Source organism: Ranitomeya variabilis, chromosome 6 (genome assembly GCF_051348905.1).
Source record: "Ranitomeya variabilis isolate aRanVar5 chromosome 6, aRanVar5.hap1, whole genome shotgun sequence".
NCBI classification, from domain to species: Eukaryota; Metazoa; Chordata; class Amphibia; order Anura; family Dendrobatidae; genus Ranitomeya; species Ranitomeya variabilis.
Genome location: NC_135237.1, coordinates 41,498,340 through 41,523,115, shown reverse-complemented (window position 1 = coordinate 41,523,115; position 24,776 = coordinate 41,498,340). Strand labels below are relative to the sequence as shown.

General features: G+C 43.9%; 1 protein-coding gene across 8 annotated transcripts in view; it reads right to left on the bottom strand.

The window, feature by feature from the left end:
- CACNB2 (calcium voltage-gated channel auxiliary subunit beta 2) overlaps positions 1-24,776 on the bottom strand; it is a 334,276-nt gene that overhangs the window by 22,451 nt on the left and 287,049 nt on the right. For all 8 annotated transcript variants that reach the window (XM_077268315.1, XM_077268311.1, XM_077268318.1 and 5 more), the window contains 2 exons: positions 16,840-16,920; positions 15,419-15,477 (listed from right to left, as the gene is read on the bottom strand). In XM_077268315.1, coding sequence (XP_077124430.1) covers positions 15,419-15,477; positions 16,840-16,920 — 140 coding nt within the window. The remainder of the gene's footprint in view (positions 1-15,418; positions 15,478-16,839; positions 16,921-24,776) is intronic.

Genomic DNA, 24,776 nt, shown 5'->3' with positions numbered 1-24,776 from the left:
CCAATGGCATTTTTAAAAATGGTAATTTGGAACAGAAGGTAGAAGCTCAGCTTTATTTAGTTGAGGACAACACCTGGCAGGGGCAGACAGACACCTTTAGTAGGCCGGAACAGCCAATGGCATTTTTAAAAATGGTAATTTGGAACAGAAGGTAGAAGCTCAGCTTTATTCAGTTGAGGACAACACCTGGCAGGGGCAGACAGACACCTTTAGTAGGCCGGAACAGCCAATGGCATTTTTAAAAATGGTAATTTGGAACAGAAGGTAGAAGCTCAGCTTTATTCAGTTGAGGACAACACCTGGCAGGGGCAGACAGACACCTTTAGTAGGCCGGAACAGCCAATGGCATTTTTAAAAATGGTAATTTGGAACAGAAGGTAGAAGCTCAGCTTTACTCAGTTGAGGACAACACCAGGCAGGGGCAGACAGACACCTTTAGTAGGCCGGAACAGCCAATTTTTTTAAAAAACAGCAGTTAGTAAGAGGCAGAAGGTAGAAGCTCAGCTTTATTCAGTTGAGGACAACACCAGGCAGGGGGAGACCCCTTTAGTAGGCCGGAACAGCCAATTGCATTTTTAAAAATGGTAATTTGGAACAGAAGGTAGAAGCTCAGCTTTATTCAGTTGAGGACAACACCAGGCAGGGGCAGACAGACACCTTTAGTAGGCCGGAACAGCCAATTGCATTTTTAAAAATGGTAATTTGGAACAGAAGGTAGAAGCTCAGCTTTACTCAGTTGAGGACAACACCAGGCAGGGGCAGACAGACACCTTTAGTAGGCCGGAACAGACAATGGCATTTTTAAAAATGGTAATTTGGAACAGAAGGTAGAAGCTCAGCTTTATTCAGTTGAGGACAACACCTGGCAGGGGCAGACAGACACCTTTAGTAGGCCGGAACAGCCAATTGCATTTTTAAAAATGGTAATTTGGAACTGAAGGTTGAAGCTCAGCTTTATTCAGTTGAGGACAACACCAGGCAGGGGCAGACAGACACCTTTAGTAGGCCGGAACAGCCAATTGCATTTTTAAAAATGGTAATTTGGAACAGAAGGTAGAAGCTCAGCTTTACTCAGTTGAGGACAACACCAGGCAGGGGCAGACAGACACCTTTAGTAGGCCGGAACAGCCAATTGCATTTTTAAAAATGGTAATTTGGAACAGAAGGTAGAAGCTCAGCTTTACTCAGTTGAGGACAACACCAGGCAGGGGCAGACAGACACCTTTAGTAGGCCGGAACAGCCAATTTTTTTAAAAAACAGCAGTTAGTAAGAGGCAGAAGGTAGAAGCTCAGCTTTATTCAGTTGAGGACAACACCAGGCAGGGGCAGACAGACACCTTTAGTAGGCCGGAACAGCCAATTGCATTTTTAAAAATGGTAATTTGGAACTGAAGGTTGAAGCTCAGCTTTATTCAGTTGAGGACAACACCAGGCAGGGGCAGACAGACACCTTTAGTAGGCCGGAACAGCCAATGGCATTTTTAAAAATGGTAATTTGGAACAGAAGGTAGAAGCTCAGCTTTATTCAGTTGAGGACAACACCTGGCAGGGGCAGACAGACACCTTTAGTAGGCCGGAACAGCCAATGGCATTTTTAAAAATGGTAATTTGGAACAGAAGGTAGAAGCTCAGCTTTATTCAGTTGAGGACAACACCTGGCAGGGGCAGACAGACACCTTTAGTAGGCCGGAACAGCCAATGGCATTTTTAAAAATGGTAATTTGGAACAGAAGGTAGAAGCTCAGCTTTATTCAGTTGAGGACAACACCTGGCAGGGGCAGACAGACACCTTTAGTAGGCCGGAACAGCCAATGGCATTTTTAAAAATGGTAATTTGGAACAGAAGGTAGAAGCTCAGCTTTACTCAGTTGAGGACAACACCAGGCAGGGGCAGACAGACACCTTTAGTAGGCCGGAACAGCCAATTTTTTTAAAAAACAGCAGTTAGTAAGAGGCAGAAGGTAGAAGCTCAGCTTTATTCAGTTGAGGACAACACCAGGCAGGGGCAGACCCCTTTAGTAGGCCGGAACAGCCAATTGCATTTTTAAAAATGGTAATTTGGAACAGAAGGTAGAAGCTCAGCTTTATTCAGTTGAGGACAACACCAGGCAGGGGCAGACAGACACCTTTAGTAGGCCGGAACAGCCAATGGCATTTTTAAAAATGGTAATTTGGAACAGAAGGTAGAAGCTCAGCTTTATTCAGTTGAGGACAACACCTGGCAGGGGCAGACAGACACCTTTAGTAGGCCGGAACAGCCAATTGCATTTTTAAAAATGGTAATTTGGAACTGAAGGTTGAAGCTCAGCTTTATTCAGTTGAGGACAACACCAGGCAGGGGCAGACAGACACCTTTAGTAGGCCGGAACAGCCAATTGCATTTTTAAAAATGGTAATTTGGAACAGAAGGTAGAAGCTCAGCTTTACTCAGTTGAGGACAACACCAGGCAGGGGCAGACAGACACCTTTAGTAGGCCGGAACAGCCAATTGCATTTTTAAAAATGGTAATTTGGAACAGAAGGTAGAAGCTCAGCTTTACTCAGTTGAGGACAACACCAGGCAGGGGCAGACAGACACCTTTAGTAGGCCGGAACAGCCAATTTTTTTAAAAAACAGCAGTTAGTAAGAGGCAGAAGGTAGAAGCTCAGCTTTATTCAGTTGAGGACAACACCAGGCAGGGGCAGACAGACACCTTTAGTAGGCCGGAACAGCCAATTGCATTTTTAAAAATGGTAATTTGGAACTGAAGGTTGAAGCTCAGCTTTATTCAGTTGAGGACAACACCAGGCAGGGGCAGACAGACACCTTTAGTAGGCCGGAACAGCCAATGGCATTTTTAAAAATGGTAATTTGGAACAGAAGGTAGAAGCTCAGCTTTATTCAGTTGAGGACAACACCTGGCAGGGGCAGACAGACACCTTTAGTAGGCCGGAACAGCCAATGGCATTTTTAAAAATGGTAATTTGGAACAGAAGGTTGAAGCACAGCTTTATTCAGTTGCAGCTTCTTGGCAATAATATAAAGAAGACGCGACAGGACAACACTCGGTGGATGCCATATCTGTGTTTTCAATGGAAAAAAACCTTTCAGTTAACTACTTGCAGGAGAAAGATTTTGTACCTGGTGGACAATTTTTTTTAAAAAAAGCAGTTAATAAGAGGCAGAAGGTAGAAGCTCAGCTTTATTCAGTTGCAGCTTCTTGGCAATAATATAAAGAAGACGCGACAGGACAACACTCGGTGGATGCCATATCTGTGTTTTCAATGGAAAAAAAGCTTTCAGTTAACTACTTGCAGGAGAAAGTTTTTGTAGCTGGTGGCCAATTTTTGTACTGTACCAGTTTTTTGTTGTATGTGTTTTTGTTTTTAATGTTAAAATGTCTGCATTTGATATCTCTCCAGTATTTTCTTTTTTATAAGCAAAATACTGCAGTTTTACATCGGTTACATGGATACACGGGCAGGCAGCTTGGTGGTCAGTGGAGGAGTATTTAAAGTAGGGACCGCAGACAGGCTATCAAGGGCCTAAAATAACAAACAATAGGCTCATGGCAGTTTTACATCGGTTACATGGATACACGGGCAGGCAGCTTGGTGGTGAGTGGAGGAGTATTTAAAGTAGGGACCGCAGACAGGCTATCAAAGGCCTAAAATAACAAACAATAGGCTCATGGCTGTTTTACATCGGTTACATGGATACACGGGCAGGCAGCTTGGTGGTGAGTGGAGGAGTATTTAAAGTAGGGACCGCAGACAGGCTATCAAGGGCCTAAAATAACAAACAATAGGCTCATGGCAGTTTTACATCGGTTACATGGATACACAGGCAGCTTGGTGGTCAGTGGAGGAGTATTTAAAGTAGGGACCGCAGACAGGCTATCAAGGGCCTAAAATAACAAACAATAGGCTCATGGCAGTTTTACATCGGTTACATGGATACACAGGCAGCTTGGTGGTCAGTGGAGGAGTATTTAAAGTAGGGACCGCAGACAGGCTATCAAAGGCCTAAAATAACAAACAATAGGCTCATGGCAGTTTTACATCGGTTACATGGATACACGGGCAGGCAGCTTGGTGGTGAGTGGAGGAGTATTTAAAGTAGGGACCGCAGACAGGCTATCAAGGGCCTAAAATAACAAACAATAGGCTCATGGCAGTTTTACATCGGTTACATGGATACACAGGCAGCTTGGTGGTCAGTGGAGGAGTATTTAAAGTAGGGACCGCAGACAGGCTATCAAAGGCCTAAAATAACAAACAATAGGCTCATGGCTGTTTTACATCGGTTACATGGATACACGGGCAGGCAGCTTGGTGGTCAGTGGAGGAGTATTTAAAGTAGGGACCGCAGACAGGCTATCAAGGGCCTAAAATAACAAACAATAGGCTCATGGCAGCTTTACAGCGGTTACATGGATACACGGGCAGCTTGGTGGTGAGTGGAGGAGTATTTAAAGTAGGGACCGCAGACAGGCTATCAAAGGCCTAAAATAACAAACAATAGGCTCATGGCAGCTTTACAGCGGTTACATGGATACACAGGCAGCTTGGTGGTGAGTGGAGGAGTAGTGCAAGGAGTGTCTGTCCCAGTACTCCCAAAATATAAATAGATGTTAATGTCTCGCAAAACAACCAAAACAAAAAAAAAGGTGGCATACTTAGGTACAGGGGTGGGCTCATCTACTGAGTTTCTGACATAGTAATTTGGCAGTAACTATTTAATGGTGCCAATATAGGACACAGACACAGACTACTTTAAGTTGCATCATAGATGTCTACAAATTTGTATTGTCAGTGCCAGACATTGAATGATGTCAGCGAATAGACTAAAGATTGGTGGAGCTGTGCGACATAATTTTGCACGTGGTAGAGCACATTTTGAGCTGGGGTAGGGGGGAACTCTCTTGAGGCCGGCGGGACCGCCCCAGGGCCCCTCATGTTACAACGGTGTGTCTGACGTTGGGTGCGCACCACCACCGCCAGAGACACTACATTGTACTATGAGGGACCCAGTAGCAATGCTGTCAACCAAAAGCGAGCACACCCACCTCTTCAGACAAACAGCAGTCTCACGGGTGCTTGCGCCAAGTCGCGATACCACGGACCCGTGTGAGGAGTTTTGCCATTTAGGGAGGTGTAAACATGTCGTATGCTGTACAATCAGCTGCAGCAAATTAGACATTAGAAAAGTAATTCACAGGCAAGAGCTTTTCATAGGAAAGCTAGGTGTCGGCCGGGCAAGGTGGGGCAAAAGATTTCGAAATCCAGTTGTGGTTCATTTTAATGAATGTTAGATCGTCAACATTTTGGGTAGCCAGACGAGTCCTTTTTTCGGTTAATATTGAACCTGCAGCACTGAATACTCTTTCTGATAGGACACTTGCTGCCGGGCAAGCAAGCTCCTGCAATGCATATTCTGCCAATTCTGTCCAGGTGTCTAATTTGGAGGCCCAGTAATCAAATGGGAATGACGGTTGAGGGAGAACATCGATAAGGGATGAAAAATAGTTAGTAACCATACTGGACAAATGTTGTCTCCTGTCACTTTCAATTGATGCAGCAGTACCTGTCCTGTCTGCGGTCATAGCAAAATCACTCCACAACCTGGTCAGAAAACCCCTCTGTCCAACGCCACTTCTGATGTGTGCACCCCTAACACTCCTAGACTGCTGCCCCCTGGAGCTCGTGTGAGAACGATCACGTGCGCTGTGTGCTGGGAATGCCTGAAGCAAACGGTCAACAAGAGTTGATTGTTTGGTTGCTAATATTAGTTCCAAGTTCTCATGTGGCATAATATTTTGCAATTTGCCTTTATAGCGTGGATCAAGGAGGCAGGCCAACCAGTAATCGTCATCGTTCATCATTTTCGTAATGCGTGTGTCCCTTTTTAGGATACGTAAGGCATAATCCGCCATGTGGGCCAAAGTTCCAGTTGTCAAATCTCCGGTTGTGATTGGTTGAGGGGCAGTTGCAGGCAAATCTACGTCACTTGTGTCCCTCAAAAAACCAGAACCCGGCCGTGACACGCAACCAATTTCCTGTGCCCCCGGGAAAGGTTCGGCATTAAAAATATACTCATCCCCATCATCCTCCTCGTCCTCCACCTCCTCTTCGCCCGCTACCTCGTCCTGTACACTGCCCTGACCAGACAATGGCTGACTGTCATCAAGGCTTTCCTCTTCCTCTGGTGCAGACGCCTGCTCCTTTATGTGCGTCAAACTTTGCATCAGCAGACGCATTAGGGGGATGCTCATGCTTATTACGGCGTTGTCTGCACTAACCAGCCGTGTGCATTCCTCAAAACACTGAAGGACTTGACACATGTCTTGTATCTTAGACCACTGCACACCTGACAACTCCATGTCTGCCATCCTACTGCCTGCCCGTGTATCCTCCCACAAATAAATAACAGCACGCCTCTGTTCACACAGTCTCTGAAGCATGTGCAGTGTTGAGTTCCACCTTGTTGCAACGTCTATGATTAGGCGATGCTGGGGAAGGTTCAAAGACCGCTGATAGGTCTGCATACGGCTGGCGTGTACAGGCGAACGTCGGATATGTGAGCAAAGTGCACGCACTTTGAGGAGCAGGTCGGAGAACCCAGGATAAGTTTTCAATAAGCACTGCACCACCAGGTTTAAGGTGTGAGCCAGGCAAGGAATGTGTTTCAGTTGGGAAAGGGAGATGGCAGCCATGAAATTCCTTCCGTTATCACTCACTACCTTGCCTGCCTCAAGATCTACTGTGCCCAGCCACGACTGCGTTTCTTGTTGCAAGAACTCGGACAGAACTTCCGCGGTGTGTCTGTTGTCGCCCAAACACTTCATAGCCAATACAGCCTGCTGACGCTTGGCAGTAGCTGGCCCATAATGGGACAACTGGTGTGCAACAGTGTCATCTGCCGATGGAGTGGTTGGCAGACTGCGTTCTGTGGAAGAGCTGTAGCTTCTGCAGGAGGACGAGGAGGAGGAGGAGGAGGGGGTGCGAACGCCTACAGCCAACTGTTTCCTAGACCGTGGGCTAGGCACAACTGTCCCTAAATTGATGTCGCCTGTGGAACCTGCATCCACCACATTCACCCAGTGTGCCGTGATGGACACATAACGTCCCTGGCCATGCCTACTGGTCCATGCATCTGTAGTCAGGTGCACCTTTGTACTCACAGATTGCCTGAGTGCATGGACGATGCGCTGTTTAACATGCTGGTGCAGGGCTGGGATGGCTTTTCTGGAAAAAAAGTGTCGACTGGGTAGCTCGTATCGTGGTTCAGCGTACTCCATCAGGGCTTTGAAAGCTTCGCTTTCAACTAACCGGTAGGGCATCATCTCTAACGAGATTAGTCTAGCTATGTGGGCGTTAAAACCCTGTGTACGCGGATGCGAGGATAAGTACTTCCTTTTTCTAACCATAGTCTCATGTAGGGTGAGCTGGACTGGAGAGCTGGAGATCGTGGAACTTTCGGGTGTGCCGGTGTACATGGCAGACTGAGAGACGGTTGGAGACGGTATTGTTTCCGCCGGTGCCCTAGATGCAATATTTCCTCCTACAAAACTGGTGGTTCCCTGACCCTGACTGCTTTTGGCTGGCAAAGAAACCTGCACAGATACTGCCGGTGGTGCGGAAAATGGTGGCCTTACAGTGACGGAAGGGATGTTGCGTTGCTGACTAGCTTCATTGGCCGAGGGTGCTACAACCTTAAGGGACGTTTGGTAGTTAGTCCAGGCTTGAAAATGCATGGTGGTTAAGTGTCTATGCATGCAACTAGTATTTAGACTTTTCAGATTCTGACCTCTGCTTAAGCTAGTTGAACATTTTTGACAGATGACTTTGCGCTGATCAGTTGGATGTTGTTTAAAAAAATGCCAGACTGCACTCTTCCTAGACTCGGATCCCTTTTCAGGGATTGCAGACTGAGCTTTAACCGGATGGCCACGCTGTCCTCCAACAGGTTTTGGCTTTGACACGCGTTTTGGGCCAGATACGGGCCCGGCAGATGGAACCTGTTGCGATGTTGATGCCTGCTGCGGCCCCCTCCTCCACCTCCGCTTCTGAACTACTGCCGCCTGCACCCTGTTCCCCCAATGGCTGCCAATCGGGGTCAATAACTGGGTCATCTATTACCTCCTCTTCGAGCTCGTGTGCAACTTCGTCTGTGTCACTGTGTCGGTCGGTGGTATAGCGTTCGTGGCGGGGCAACATAGTCTCATCAGGGTCTGATTGTGGATCTGTACCCTGAGAGGGCAATGTGGTGGTCTGAGTCAAAGGAGCAGCATAGTACTCTGGCTGTGGCTGTGCATCAGTGCACTCCATGTCAGAATCTACTTGTAATGGGCATGGCCTGTTAAATGTTTCACTTTCTAAGCCAGGGACGGTATGTGTAAAGAGCTCCATGGAGTGACCCGTTGTGTCGCCTGCTGCATCCTTCTCTCTTGTTGTAGTTTTTGCTGAGGAGGACAAGGAAGCGACTTGTCCCTGACCGTGAACATCCACAAGCGACGCGCTGCTTTTACATTTACCAGTTTCGGAAGAGGAGGCAAAAGAGCTAGAGGCTGAGTCTGCAATGTAAGCCAAAACTTGCTGTTGCTGCTCCGCCTTTAAAAGCGGTTTTCCTACTCCCAGAAAAGAGAGCGTTCGAGGCCTTGTGTAGCCTGACGACGAAACTGGCTCCACAGCTCCAGACTTAGGTGGAATATTTTTATCCCCACGACCACCTGATGCTCCACTACCACTACCATCATTACCAGCTGACAATGAACGCCCACGACGACCTCTTGCACCAGACTTCCTCATTGTTTTAAAATCTTAACCAAAGTAACTTTATTTGTTGCTGTCAAACAACTTACACGGTGAGCTATAACTTCAGTATGATTTCAATATCCCTTAACAGGTTGGTGAGACCACAAGGAAAATCAGGCACAATGTTACACACTCTGTTTTCTGTGGCACAAAATCACAGAGATGACACACACGCAGGACTGTCACTCAAGCACTAATGTCAATATTAATCTCCCACCTAATTTATTTTTTTTTTTTTTCAGGGAGACTTTAGAAACCAAATAATATTTAAAAAAAAAAAAAAAATAGGCTTTCTATGGCCCACTGAATGAGAGAGAGAGGTGGCACACCCAGGAGTCAAGACTGGCACACAAGCTGAAAGGGCAATATTACTCTCCCACTGTTTTTTTATGTTTTTTTTTTTTTCAGGGAGACTTTAGAAACCAAATAATATTTAAAAAAAAAAATAAATAGGCTTTCTATGGCCCACTGAATGAGAGAGGTGGCACACCCAGGAGTCAAGACTGGCACACAAGCTGAAAGGGCAATATTACTCTCCCACTGTTTTTTTATGTTTTTTTTTTTTCAGGGAGACTTTAGAAACCAAATAATATTAAAAAACCCAAAAAAATAAATAGGCTTTCTATGGCCCACTGAATGAGAGAGAGAGGTGGCACACCCAGGAGTCAAGACTGGCACACAAGCTGAAAGGGCAATATTACTCTCCCACTGTTTTTTTATGTTTTTTTTTTTTTCAGGGAGACTTTAGAAACCAAATAATATTAAAAAAACCAAAAAAAAAAAGGCTTTCTATGGCCCACAATTAGAGAGAGAGAGGTGGCACACCCAGGAGTCAAGACTGGCGCACAAGCTGAAAGGGCAATATTACTCTCCCACTGTTTTTTTATGTTTTTTTTTTTTTCAGGGAGACTTTAGAAACCAAATAATATTAAAAAACCCCCCCAAAAAAATAGGCTTTCTATGGCCCACTGAATGAGAGAGAGAGGTGGCACACCCAGGAGTCAAGACTGGCACACAAGCTGAAAGGGCAATATTACTCTCCCACTGTTTTTTTATGTTTTTTTTTTTTCAGGGAGAATTTAGAAACCAAATAATATTAAAAAAAAACAAAAAAAAAAAGGCTTTCTATGGCCCACAATTAGAGAGAGAGAGGTGGCACACCCAGGAGTCAAGACTGGCGCACAAGCTGAAAGGGCAATATTACTCTCCCACTGTTTTTTTAAGTTTTTTTTCTTTTATTTTCAGGGAGACTTTAGAAACCAAATAATATTAAAAAAACCAAAAAAATAAATAGCCTTTCTATGGCCCACTGAATGAGAGAGAGGTGGCACACCCAGGAGTCAAGACTGGCACACAAGCTGAAAGGGCAATATTACTCTCCCACTGTTTTTTTATTTTTATTTTTTTTTTCAGGGAGACTTTAGAAACCAAATAATAAGAAAAAAAAAAAAATAAATAAATAGGCTTTCTATAGCCCACTGAATGAGAGATAGCACACACAGCAGTGGCACACAAGCCCTGACTGAGGCCAATATTTTTCTACCACTGATTGATGTAGTGTTTTTGTGTTGAGGTAGAATTTAGAACACAAATCACGGAAAAAATAAATAGGCTTTCTATGGCCCACTCAGTGAGAGATGGCACACACAGGGATGGCACTGTAGCAGAAATGCCAATCTTAATCTCCCACAAAAAAAAAAAAAAAAAAAACAGGGACTGTCCTACAATTACTATCTCCCTGCAGTAATCTAAGCCAGGTATGGCAGGCAGCAATAGGAGTGGACTGATGCACAAATTAAATAAAAAGTGTGGACAAACAAAAAAGATAGCTGTGCAGAAAGGAACAAGAGGATATGTGCTTTGAAAAAAGCAGTTGGTTTCCACAGTGGCGTACACACAGCAATACAGCTATCACGGAGCCTTCTAGGGCAGCCCAATGAGCTACAGCGCTGAGGAAAAAAAAAAAAAAATAGCTTCCACTGTCCCTGCACACCGAAGGTGGTGTTGGACAGTGGAAATCGCTACAGCACAAGCGGTTTGGTGGTTAGTGGACCCTGCCTAACGCTCTCCCTGCTTCTGACGAAGCGGCAGCAACCTCTCCCTAAGCTCAGATCAGCAGCAGTAAGATGGCGGTCGGCGGGAACGCCCCTTTATAGCCCCTGTGACGCCGCAGACAGCAAGCCAATCACTGCAATGCCCTTCTCTAAGATGGTGGGGACCAGGATCTATGTCATCACGCTGCCCACACTCTGCGTTCACCTTCATTGGCTGAGAAATGGCGCTTTTCGCGTCATTGAAACGCGACTTTGGCGCGAAAGTCGCGTACCGCATGGCCGACAAGCACAGGGGTCGGATCGGGTTTCATGAGACGCCGACTTAGCCAAAAGTCGGCGACTTTTGAAAATGATCGACCCGTTTCGCTCAACCCTACTGAACGCACTTAGTTTTCCATATATTGCATAGCACAAGTCTGCTAGACTTCAGTCTGCAGTGTGCTTTCTAGAAGTGTGTTCTAAAAGTGTGGATTACATTAGAATTAAAACCTGAATTGAACCTGAAGGGAACTAAAGGTAACTGGCCAGTGACTATAAACAATGTTTCTGTTTGTTTTCACTTTCACCCCTATAATCTTTCACTTTCTGCTACCTCCCCCAATCCCCACACCAAGTAAGGAACTGTTCATCTCCTCTTCAATCCTCCCCATCCATCTCACCTCCTCCTCAGAACTGTTCCTTAACATACAATCCTCTGTCTCAAAACACAGGCAGCCCCCTCATGCCCTCTCCTGCTCCCACCTGCTAACACTATCTCTGCTCCTTCTCACTGCTGGTGATATCTCTCCAAATCCTGGTCCTCCTCACCACATTCCCACAGTCATTTCTATCTCCCATCCACGCTCCATCACAAACTTCCGTAACCTCTCTAACCTTATACCCATTCGCCCAGCCCCCGCTTCCCCAGTCCCACTAACAGGAGCTCTGTGGAATGCTCGCTCTGTCTGTAACAAGCTTTCCTACATCCATGATCTTTTTGTTACTACCAAACTTTCCTTCCTCGCCATCACCGAAACCTGGCTCACCCCTTCTGACACAACCTCTCCTGCTGCACTCTCTTACGGTGGCTTCCACCTTTCTCACACACCCCGCCCCAGCAGCAAGCATGGTGGAGGAGTTGGTTTTCTCCTGTCAGATAACTGCTCCTTCACCCCAATCCCACTGCCACCCTCTGTTACCCTCCCTTCCTTTGAGGTGCACTCTGTGCGCATCTACTCCCCCTCCAACCTCCAACTGGCTGTCATTTACCGCCCCCCAGGGCCAGCCTCCATCTTCTTTGACCACTTCACCACCTGGCTACTTCATTTCCTTTCTGCAGACATCCCCACTATCATCATGGGCGATTTCAACATCCCCATTGACACTTCCCTCTCAGCTGCCACTAAACTTCTATCTCTCTCTTCCTCCTTCGGCCTCACTCAATGGTCTTCTGCAGCCACTCACAAAGATGGTCACACACTGGACCTCATCTTCACCCGCCTCTGCTCCCTATCTAACCTCTATAACTCACCTCTTCCTCTCTCTGACCACAACCTTCTCACATTCTCATCTCTCTCCACTCCATGTCTAGAGTCCCCACCCCATAAACTTTCACACCCTCGCAGAAATCTTAAACACCTTGACCTACATTCATTCTCTGAATCCCTCCTCCCTCTCACAGACATAAGTTCCCTACACAATGCGGATGATGCTGCTGCTCTATATAACACCACAATAGCTGTAGCTTTGGAATCTGCTGCCCCACTTACACATACCAAAGCTCGCAAAATCAACAGACAGCCCTGGCACACCAGCCTGACCAAAGAACTGAGGCGAGCTTCCAGGGCTGCTGAGCGCAGATGGAAAAGATCCCACTCCAACGACCACTTAATCGCATTCAAACAGTCCCTCACTACTTTCAAGACTGCACTCGCCATAGCAAAACAAACCTACTTCTCATCTCTCATATCCTCCCTGTCTCACAACCCTAAACAGTTATTCAACACCTTCAATTCTCTCCTCCGTCCCCCAGCACCTCCTCCCTCCCCACTTATCTCTGCTGAAGACTTTGCCTCATTCTTCAAGCAGAAGATTGATAACATCAGAGACAGTTTTGGTCAACAAGCCCCAGAGCCCTTCCTCCCAACTTCCCTACCCTCCACCTCCAAAACCAACTACTCCACCATTACAAAAGATCAACTCGCCACTCTACTCTCAAGATCGCATCTCACCACCTGTGCACTTGACCCGCTCCCATCCCACCTCATCCCAAACCTCACCACAATCTTCATCCCAACCCTAACCCATCTCTTCAACTTATCACTAACAACTGGTGTTTTCCCCTCAAGCTTTAAACATGCCTCCATCACACCTATCCTCAAAAAGCCCTCTCTTGACCCATCCTCTGTATCTAGCTATCGCCCTATATCACTTCTCCCCTATGCCTCCAAACTACTGGAACAACACGTCTACCTTGAACTGTCCTCCCATCTCTCTTCTTGCTCCCTCTTTGACCGCTTACAATCTGGCTTCCGGTCACACCATTCCACTGAAACTGCCCTAACTAAGGTCACCAATGACCTCTTAACCGCCAAGAGCAAGCGACACTACTCTGTTCTCCTCCTCCTCGACCTGTCGGCTGCCTTTGACACAGTGGACCATTCCCTATTATTACAGACCCTCTCATCCCTTGGCATCACAGACTTGGCCCTATCCTGGATCTCATCATACCTAACAGACCGGACATTCAGCGTCTCCCACTCACACACCACCTCCTCACCTCGCCCCCTATCTGTCGGAGTCCCACAAGGTTCAGTCCTTGGGCCCCTGCTCTTCTCCATTTACACCTTTGGCCTGGGACAGCTCATAGAATCTCATGGCTTTCAGTATCACCTCTATGCTGATGACACACAGATCTACATCTCTGGACCAGATATCACCTCCCTACTAACCAGAATCCCTCAATGTCTGTCCACTATTTCATCCTTCTTCTCCGCTAGATTTCTGAAACTTAACATGGACAAAACAGAATTCATCATCTTTCCCCCATCTCACGTGACCCCCCCAACGAACCTATCCATTACAGTAAATGGCTGCCCAATCTCCCCAGTCCCACAAGCTCGCTGCCTCGGGGTTATCCTTGACGCTGATCTCTCCTTCAAACCACATATCCAAGCCCTTTCCACTTCCTGCCGACTTCAACTCAAAAATATTGCACGAATCCGTTCATTCCTCAACCAAGAATCTGCAAAAACCCTAGTCCATGCCCTCATCATCTCTCGCCTTGACTACTGCAACCTCCTGCTCTGTGGCCTCCCCTCAAACACTCTCGCACCCCTCCAATCTATTCTAAACTCTGCTGCCCGACTAATCCACCTGTCCCCGCGCTATTCTCCGGCCTCTCCCCTCTGTCAATCCCTTCACTGGCTCCCCATTACCCAGAGACTCCAGTACAAAACCCTAACCATGACGTACAAAGCCATCCACAACCTGTCTCCTCCTTACATCTGTGACCTCATCTCCCGGTACTTTCCTACACGCAACCTCCGATCCTCACAAGATCTCCTTCTCTACTCCCCTCTTATCTCCTCTTCCCACAATCGTATACAAGATTTCTCTCGCGTATCACCCCTACTCTGGAACCCTCTACCACAACACATCAGACTCTCGCCCACCATCGAAACCTTCAAAAAGAATCTGAAGACCCACCTCTTCCGACAAGCCTACAACCTGCAGTATCCACCGATCAACCAAACCGCTGCATGACCAGCTCTATCCTCACCTACTGTATTCTCACCCATCCCTTGTAGATTGTGAGCCTTCGCGGGCAGGGTCCTCTCTCCTACTGTACCATTTATGACTTGTATTGTTCAAGATTATTGTACTTGTTTTTATTATGTATACCCCCCCTCACATGTAAAGCGCCATGGAATAAATGGCGCTATAACAATAAATAATAATAATAATAATAATAATAATCTGTAGCTGTGATCTTTTGGTCACTGCTGCAGCAAGTGAAAGAAGATAATTATTTCTTTTAGTATTTTACATAATTCCGAGTGATTTTTTTTTTTTTTAAATTAGGTGTCCGGAGAACCCTTTTAAAGATGAATATACATTTTACGGATGAAGGCTTTCCTTTCTGGCTGCCCGACAAGTATTTTCTACTTGATATTGTCCAGATCCATACAGCAGTGGCTGAAAGCATGGCTGCTATTCCAAATCCTAGGGGAATGTAATTATCCAGCGGAAAAAATCTGACAAATTATAACAGTTATTGTGACCAACCTATATTTTTCTGTGTGGACAGATGAACCCAGATCTCATAATGGACTTATGAAACTCTTAAGTGAAGCAATACATGACATAGACCTCTTATTTGCTGTTGGAGGGGGTGACATATAAGGTTTATACATCATTCCTTTTGCATAGTTTCCACAGAGTATATATAAAGCATTAACATAGTAACATATGTCTTTTATCCAGGAACAGCGCCACCATTGTTTATAGTCTCTGTCTGGTACTGCAGCTCAGCTTTATTCACTTGAATAGATCTAATCTGCAGTACCACCCGGCATTCTACAACTTACCTTCCTTCAAATCTGTGTTTTAGAAAGTCAAATAATGCTTTCTGCATCATATCTGTCACCTAGAAGTTAAAAAAATATATGTTAGTACACCCAGGGACACAGTCAGGGTAGTACAGCTAGAATAGAGGCCAACCATTTTACAAAATGAATGGGCCCAATCACTGGTATACATTTCTGCATTTTGTTTATTCACTGTTGGTACATACAGTCATGGCTGAAAGTGATGGCCCCCTTGAAATTGTTCCAGAAAATGAAGTACCGTACTTCTTCCAGAAAATTATTGCAATTACACGTTTTGTTATACACATGTTTATTTCCTTTGTGTGTAGAACAACACCAAAAAGAGATCTTTATGTTCCTTTGACCATGGAGCGCAAAATAATCAAGAGGTTTACAACCCATGGCACTGTAGATAATCTCCCTGAATGTGGACGGCAAAGAAAAACTGATGAAAGGTTGCAACGTAGGATAGTCCAGGTGGTGGATAAGCAGCCCCAATCAAGTTCCAAAGAAATTCAAGCTGTCCTGCAGGCTCAGGGTGCATCAGTGTCAGTGTGAACTATCCGTCAATATATGAATGAAATGAAACTCTGGCAGGAGACAAAAAAAGCTTAGCTGCAGTTTGTCAAAATGTACATGAGTAAGCCAAAGAAGCGTTGTTTGAACAGATGACAACAAGATAGAGCTTTTTGGTAAAGCACATCATTCTACTGTTTACTGAAAACAGAATGAGGCATACAAAGAAGAGAACACAGTACCTACAGTCAAATATGGTGGAGGTTCAAAGAGGTTTTGGGGTTGTTTTGATGCATCAGGATCGCAATGTAGTGCCCCGCGTCAGAAAGCTGGGTTGGCATCCTAGGTCATGAGTCTTCCATCAGGACAATGACCCTAAACATACTTTAACGAGCACCCAAAAATGGATGGAAACAAAGCGCTGGAGAGTTTTGAAGTGGCAGCAATGAGCAGAAGATCTAAATACCATTGATGAAAAGTGGAAAGAGCCTAAAATTGTTCTTGGGAGAAGGCGCCTTCAAATATGAGAGACCTGGAGCAGTTTGCAAAAGAAGATTGGTCCAAAATTCCAGTTGAGAGGTGTAAGAAGCTTGTTGATGGTTATAAGAGTCGATTGATTGCAGTTATTTATTCCAAAGGGTGTGCAACCAAATATTAAGTTGAGGGTGCCAACAATTTTGTCCGACCCATTTTTGGGGTTTTGTGAGAAATTATGTCCAATTTGCCTTTTTTCTCTTTTTTTCTGTTGTTCCAATACACACAAAGGAAATAAACGTGTAATTGTGATAATTTTCTGGGAGAAATACTCCATTTTCTGGAAGAGTTTCAGGGGTACCGACACATTTTTAAAAAGTAGTATCTCACATCATGCTATTTTCTACTTTGATCTATTTTTCCTTTCTTACCTCGTATCCTTTTAAAGAAGGCCCCACTAGGACTACGGGTCTCATAGAAGGCACTACATCATAAGGAGGAATGTGCTCTGTCTGTGCAAAAACGGAAATAAGGGCAACAAGAACACAAGTTTAAAATAAGAGGAGAATATTAATTCCAGTAATCTGGCGTCTAATCTGTTCAAATGTTTCCAAGCATCCAGATAAGCAAAATAAAAAACAATGAGATGATATAACCAATTACCAGACTCCTCTGATGTTTATGTTATGTCTTATCTTATTTTATGTTGATTTATCTTAGTTCCACCTACATGTATATAATTTTCTACCATCATCTGATAATCCTGAAGGCTTGAAATAAAAGGTAGAAAATCCAATTTGTTTTCTTCATTCCTGACCGTAGGGTTAAGTTCTCACGATGAGTTTTTGATGCTGATTATGATCGAAAAAATGCAAGTAACCGATTATTCTTAACGGACGCAGAAATGGTGCAATATCCAAAACTCATCGAAAAAACTCATCGGGAATGTAGTCTTTGGCCGGCGTCACACTAGAGAGAAATATGGAAGAGTGAGAGGCGCAAAAACAACGCATTACACTCGGACCAATGTTTCTCTATGGGGCAGCTCCCATCAGCCGTATATTTCTCAGCCGTATTTTACGGGCTGAGAAAATCGCAGCATGCTGTGATTGTCAGCGTATTCTGAGAAAAATCCACCAATGCAAGTTTAAGGGGGCGAGAAAAATACAGATTACACACAGACCACACATGTGACTTGCGAGAAATACGCAGCGGTGTCCTATAGAAAAGCCGGCAATTCACACTGACAGGTTAGAATAGAATAGATCAAATAAATGTCTACACATAGTATAGGTATATATATATATATATGTCAGTGAGACACATATATATATGTTTATATTTCATACAGCGATAGATAGCAGAAAAGCCGGTAATTCAATTGCCGGCTTTTGCTAACTCACTACCGAACCCGACAGGATATGAGACATGGTTTACACACAGGAAACCATTTCATATCCGTTAGATTTTTATATGTCCTTCACTAATAATGTTAGTAGAGTGTGTGTGCAAAATTTGGGGGCTCTAGCTGTTATAATAAAGGGTTAATTTACGGAAAAAAATGGCGTGGGCTCCCGCGCAATTTTCTCCGCCAGAGAGGGAAAGCTGGTGACTGAGGGCAGATATTAATAGCCTAGACAGGGACCATGGTTATTGGCCCCCCCTGGCTAAAAACATCTGCCCCCAGCCACCCCAGAAAAGGCATATCTGTAAGATGCACCTATTCTGGCCCTTAGCCTCTCTCTTCCCACTGCCCTGTGGCATTTCTCATATGGGGTAATAAGGCGTTAATGTCACCTTGCTATTGTAAGGTGACATTAAGCCTGGTTAATAATGGAGAGGTGTCAATAAGACACTTATCCATTATTAATCCAATAGTCTGAAAGGGTTAAATAAACACACACACATTAAGAATAAAGTATTTTAATGAAAGAAAGAAACACGCAGGGTTTTAATATCTTTATTATATGCTCAATCCAAAGTGAAGCCCTCGTTCTTCTTCTTAATGTGTGTTTATTTAACTCTTTCAGACTATTGGATTAATAATGGATAGGTGTCTTATTGACACCTCTCCATTATTAACCAGGCTTAATGTCACCTTACAATAGCAAGGTCACATTAACCCTTCATTACCCCATACGCCAATGCCACAGGGCAGTGGGAAGAGAGAGGCTAAGTGCCAGAATTGGCGCATCTTACAGATGTGCCTTTTCTGGGGTGGCTGGGGGCAGATGTTTTTAGCCGGCATGGCCAATAACCATTGTCCCTCTCTAGGCTATTAATATCTGCCCACAGTCACTGGCTTTCCCACTCTGGCGGAGAAAATTGCACGGAAACCCCTGCCAGTTTTGTCCGTGAATTAACCCTTTATTATACCACCTACAGCTCCCAAATTTTACACACACACTCTACTAACATTATTAGTGAAGGACATATAAAAATATAAGGGATATGAAATGGTTTCCTGTGTGTAAACCATGTCTCATATCCTGTCGGGTTCGGTAGTGATTTAACAAAATCCAAGAATTGAATTACCGGCTTTTCTGCTATCTAGCTCTGTATTAAATATAAATATATAAATATATATGTGTCTCACTGACAGATATATATACAGTACAGACCAAAAGTTTGGACACACCTTCTCATTTAAAGATTTTTCTGTATTTTCATGACTATGAAAATTGTAAATTCACACCAAAGGCATCAAAACTATGAATTAACACATGTGGAATTATATACTTAACAAAAAAGTGTGAAACAACTGAAATTATGTCTTATATTCTAGGTTCTTCAAAGTAGCCACCTTTTGCTTTGATGACTGCTTTGCACACTCTTGACATTCTCTTGATGAGGTTCAAGAGGTAATCCCCGAGAATGGTTTTCACTTCACAGGTGTGCCCTGTCAGGTTTAATAAGTGTGATTTCTTGCCTTATAAATGGGGTTGGGACCATCAGTTGTGTTGTGCAGAAGTCTGGTGGATACACAGCTGATAGTCCTACTGAATAGACTGTTAGAATTTGTATTATGGCAAGAAAAAAGCCGTTACCGTAAGTAAAGAAAAACGAGTGGCCATCATTACTTTAAGAAATGAAGGTCAGTCAGTCTGAAAAATTGGGAAAACTTTGAAAGTGTCCCCAAGTGCAGTGGCAAAAACCATCAAGCGATACAAAGAAACTGGCTCACATGAGGACCGCCCCAGGAAAGGAAGATCAAGAGTCACCTCTGCTTCTGAGGATAAGCTTATCCTAGTCACCAGCCTCAGAAATCGCAGGTTAACAGCAGCTCAGATTAGAGACCAGGTCAATGCCACACAGAGTTATAGCAGCAGACACATCTCTACAACTGTTAAGAGGAGACTTTGTGCAGCAGGCCTTCATGGTAAAATAGCTGCTAGGAAACCACTGCTAAGGACAGGCAACAAGCAGAAGAGACTTGTTTGGGCTAAAGAACACAAGGAATGGACATTAGACCAGTGGAAATCTGTGCTTTGGTCTGACGAGTCCAAATTTGAGATCTTTGGTTACAACCACTGTGTCTTTGTGCGACGCAGAAAAGGTGAACGGATGGACTCTACATGCCTGGTTCCCATCGTGAAGCATGGAGGAGGAGGTGTGATGGTGTGGGAGTGCTTTGCTGGTGACACTGTTGGGGATTAATTCAAAATTGAAGGCATACTGAACCAGCATGGCTACCACAGCATCTTGCAGCGGCATGCTATTCCATCCGGTTTGCGTTTAGTTGGACCATCATTTATTTTTTAACAGGACAATGACCCCAAACACACCTCCAGGCTGTGTAAGGGCTATTTGACCAAGAAGGAGAGTGGTGGGGTGCTACGCCAGATGACCTGGCCTCCACAGTCACCAGACCTGAACCCAATCGAGATGGTTGGGGTGAGCTGGACCGCAGAGTGAAGGCAAAAGGGCCAACAAGTGCTAAGCATCTCTGGGAATTCCTTCAAGATTGTTGGAAGACCATTCCCGGTGACTACCTCTTGAAGCTCATCAAGAGAATGCCAAGAGTGTGCAAAGCAGTCATCAAAGCAAAAGGTGGCTACTTTGAAGAACCTAGAATATAAGACATCATTTCAGTTGTTTCACACTTTTTTGTTAAGTATATAATTCCACATGTGTTAATTCATAGTTTTGATGCCTTCAGTGTGAATGTACAATTTTCAGTCAAGAGAATACAGAAAAATCTTTTAATAAGAAGGTGTGTCCAAACTTTTGGTCTGTACTGGCTCTGTGCCGGCGAGGAAATCTCGGATGTTACACGGATATTTTTTGGAGAAAATACGGATGACATACGGATCACTGTTCATGAACTTTTCTGCGTATCTCTGCCTTAAAAAAACGGACCGTATTTTTATACGTTAGGTGTGACTCCGGCCTAAGAGTGTAAGATTTTGTTGCAGAAATGTCTGCATGCATCTGTCCCATTCATCTAACTGGAGTCATGCACATGGTGCAGAAAGAGATATGGGAAATGTCCAGACTAAAATCCGTTTCAAACCCTGCCTTTCTTTAAAGAATCTGAACAACCCCTCTAAGAACGCGCTATAAATCAATTAATTTCAAGCTTTGTCCTAAATGAATAACTTATGGACCAAATGGTGGTCCGACCACTGGTAACCCTGCTGATCCTGAGAATGGCGCTTTATGGAGTCACCTGTGAATGAAATGGTGAATCGATTAAGCATATCTACGCTCCATTCATTCTCTATTGGACTTCTGGAAATGGCAAATATAGTACTTAGCAATTAGCGATGAGCGAACGTGCTGGGATAAGGTGTTATTGGAGCATGCTCACGTGCTAACTGAGTATCTTTGGCGTGCTTGAAAAATATGTTCGAATCTCTGCGGCTGCAGGTTTCGTGGCTGTTAGACAGTCGCAACAAATGCAGGGATTACTGAATAAACAGTCAATCCCTGCAAGTGTTGCAGCTGTCAAACAGCCACAAGACATGCAGGACTTAAAGAAATTTTTTGCGCATACTGAAGACAATCGCTTATCATCCGAGCATGCTCAGAAAACACCTTATCTGAGCACACTCATTCATCTATCTCTAGCTACTATCTCTACCAGTCCAATAGAGAATGAATGATGTGGAGTTGTGCCTAGTGGATTTCCACTCCTTTCAGATGAGGTTCTTCAGAGCCTTGGTTTTCGGGATCTGTGAGAGACCCAGTGTCGGACGTCCAGCGATGAATGAATTATCGCTTATTATATCGATAAGGGATCAGTTAATACTTTGGTACAAACACTTTGATTAATGAATGAACTAATATCTACAGTAATTATAAACTGTTGATTAAGATTTTAGAAAAGATGTTGATGTAAAGGGATTTAAAGGGAGCTATTGTTTAATTCAGGTTCTTATGTTACATTTATTATTATTCCAATTTTTTTTCCATATAACAATCTGTATTAATATAAAAAGACATTTTTATTCTGGGTCTTTTTTTAGACTCTAACTTTCTGTTAGTTCAGGAAACAATACGTATGCATTAGCCACAAGGAACAGACTCTAACTCTATCGTTTGTATTGAAACATCTAATGAGCGTGTGCAAGGGTGATTATGAAGGGAGAGGGAGAAGGTGAGCTGTGACATCGCCTATTGTGATTAGTGAATCCTGTGTTAACAGCTGTATATAGAGGTGTTATCAGTCATTGTACAGGAGGAGGTGAGCTGTGACATCACCTATTGTGAATGGTGGATCCTGTGTTATCTACTGTATATAGAGGTGTCATCAATCATTGTACAGGAGGAGGAGGTGAGCTGTGACATCACCTATTGTGAATGGCGGATCCTGTGTTATCTACTGTATATAGAGGTGTTATCAGTCATTGTACAGGAGGAGGAGGTGAGCTGTGATATCACCTATTGTGAATGGTGGATCCTGTGTTATCTACTGTATATAGAGGTGTTATCAGTCATTGTACAGGAGGAGGAGGTGAGCTGTGATATCACCTATTGTGAATGGTGGATCCTGTGTTATCTACTGTATATAGAGGTGTTATCAGTCATTGTACAGGAGGAGGAGGAGGTGAGCTGTGACATCACCTATTGTGAATGGCGGATACTGTGTTATCTACTGTATATAGAGGTGTTATCAGTCATTGTACAGGAGGAGGAGGTGAGCTGTGATATCACCTATTGTGAATGGTGGATCCTGTGTCATCTACTGTATATAGAGGTGTTATCAGTCATTGTACAGGAGGAGGAGGTGAGCTGTGATATTACCTATTGTGAATGGTGGATCCTGTGTTATCTACTGTATATAGAGGTGTTATCAGTCATTGTACAGGAGGAGGAGGTGAGCTGTGACATCACCTATTGTGAATGGCGGATACTGTGTTATCTACTGTATATAGAGGTGTTATCAGTCATTGTACAGGAGGAGGAGGTGAGCTGTGATATCACCTATTGTGAATGGTGGATCCTGTGTCATCTACTGTATATAGAGGTGTTATCAGTCATTGTACAGGAGGAGGAGGTGAGCTGTGACATCACCTATTGTGAATGGTGGATCCTGTGTTATCTACTGTATATAGAGGGGTTATCAGTCATTGTACAGGAGGAAGAGGAGGTGAGCTGTGACATCACCTATTGTGAATGATGGATCCTGTGTTATCTACTGTATATAGAGGTGTTATCAGTCATTGTACAGGAGGAGGAGGTGAGCTGTGACATCACCTATTGTGATTAGTGAATCCTGTGTTAACAGCTGTGTATAGAGGTGTTATCAGTCATAATAACACCTCTATATGGCTTTAATGGATAATATATGGGGAGAGGGGGGTAAACCACGTTCAGACACTCTAGTGGAGACTTATTTCTGTGAGAAACAAGGGATCAGACATTTTAAATTCCAGCAAGACTGCCATTGCTTTCCTACAACATCTACTGTTGGGCAATCGTTTTTGACTATTTCTGTGATAACCTGTAGAATTTTGAATCCAGCTCCGGAGTATAATACAGAGTAGTGCTAGACAAGTAATGTGATGTATTTACAAAGTCGGACAACTTTTTATGTGCATTATTTATAGACATATCCAGTAGAAATCATTTATAACAGTACACTGCGTGTATTCTACTTCAATAAAGCATCCACAAGATATTACAATCCGATAGTTAATACAGAAAACGCAGTGTTAGAATGATTGAAAAGTGTTAGAAACTTTGCACAAGTCATTTTTCACATTTTCATTGATATTTTTCACACTTTTAGTATTGTTACATTATACAACAATGAACGTGAGACAGACAGGAGACATCAGCAGAAAATGTATAGAAAGCACATAAAGCAACAAAAGCCAACTGTAAAGACTGAAAATCATTCTAAAAGACCTCACCTCACTTTCTATTGTTTTAATTATTGGGGGGGGGGGGGTTGTATGTGTATATAGAATGGATGATTAATCTACTACTGTATATGCAGATGTATTTGGAGAGGTTTTATACTCTCAAGGTGTCTTTTAAGCAGCTCAGAGCTGGGCCGTCCCCTTACAGTCTTCTCACTTCCCGGCTTCTGGTAGGACGGTTTCTCCTCCTTGAGAGACCACCCTGATGAACAGTAGTACTATAAAGCTCAGCACTATAAAGTTCTGCTGCAATACATTCAGTTATCAGTGGTCAGTATTCTACACTTTTATAACTAATTTACATAGAGAGATAATAGGGGATTTGAACAAACACACGGCTCAGGAAAGTGAGAGCCATGATTAGAAGACCTGATCTGAAAACAGACAACGGTGGGGACTGATGATTTTGCAAGATTTATAACAGCAGCTTGTCAGGAGCTTAGAGGGAGGTGAGTATCTAAATTATGTATAGAAATCAATGGGCTGGAGAGAGCTGACTGGTATGTTAGGAGTTAACCCCTCTCCTGGCATGTAACTACTGCCTACTCTGAGCCAGGGTATGGGCTGTTACTAGCGGCCATCAAGCTCCATGGAAACAAGCTGTAAACTATGAAAGATAAAAGCTCTCATTTCAGGAGAATGACAGCAAATAGAAAAGGCAAGTCAATTGCAAACTTGTTTATTTTCATGCCGTCAAACTAATTAATCTATTTAATAATTTGATATTAACAACGTATATATAATTTTTCTACTATTAGGAGGAGCTGACTGTCTACTGATTCAGCATTTTAAAGGGGTTGTCCTGGACTTATTAATGCCTTATCAATAAGAAGAGCACAGCTCCATTCTTGAGTACTAAAACTCAGGTGTTATTGAGTAGTGTGAATCCAGCCTCGGAAACAGCAAAGAGCTGATTGTTGGGTTGCTGTATTTTGGACCCTCAGCGATCTATCCTATAGCTAGGTCATTAATATGTTTAGGATAGTCCCCTCTAGTCTTAA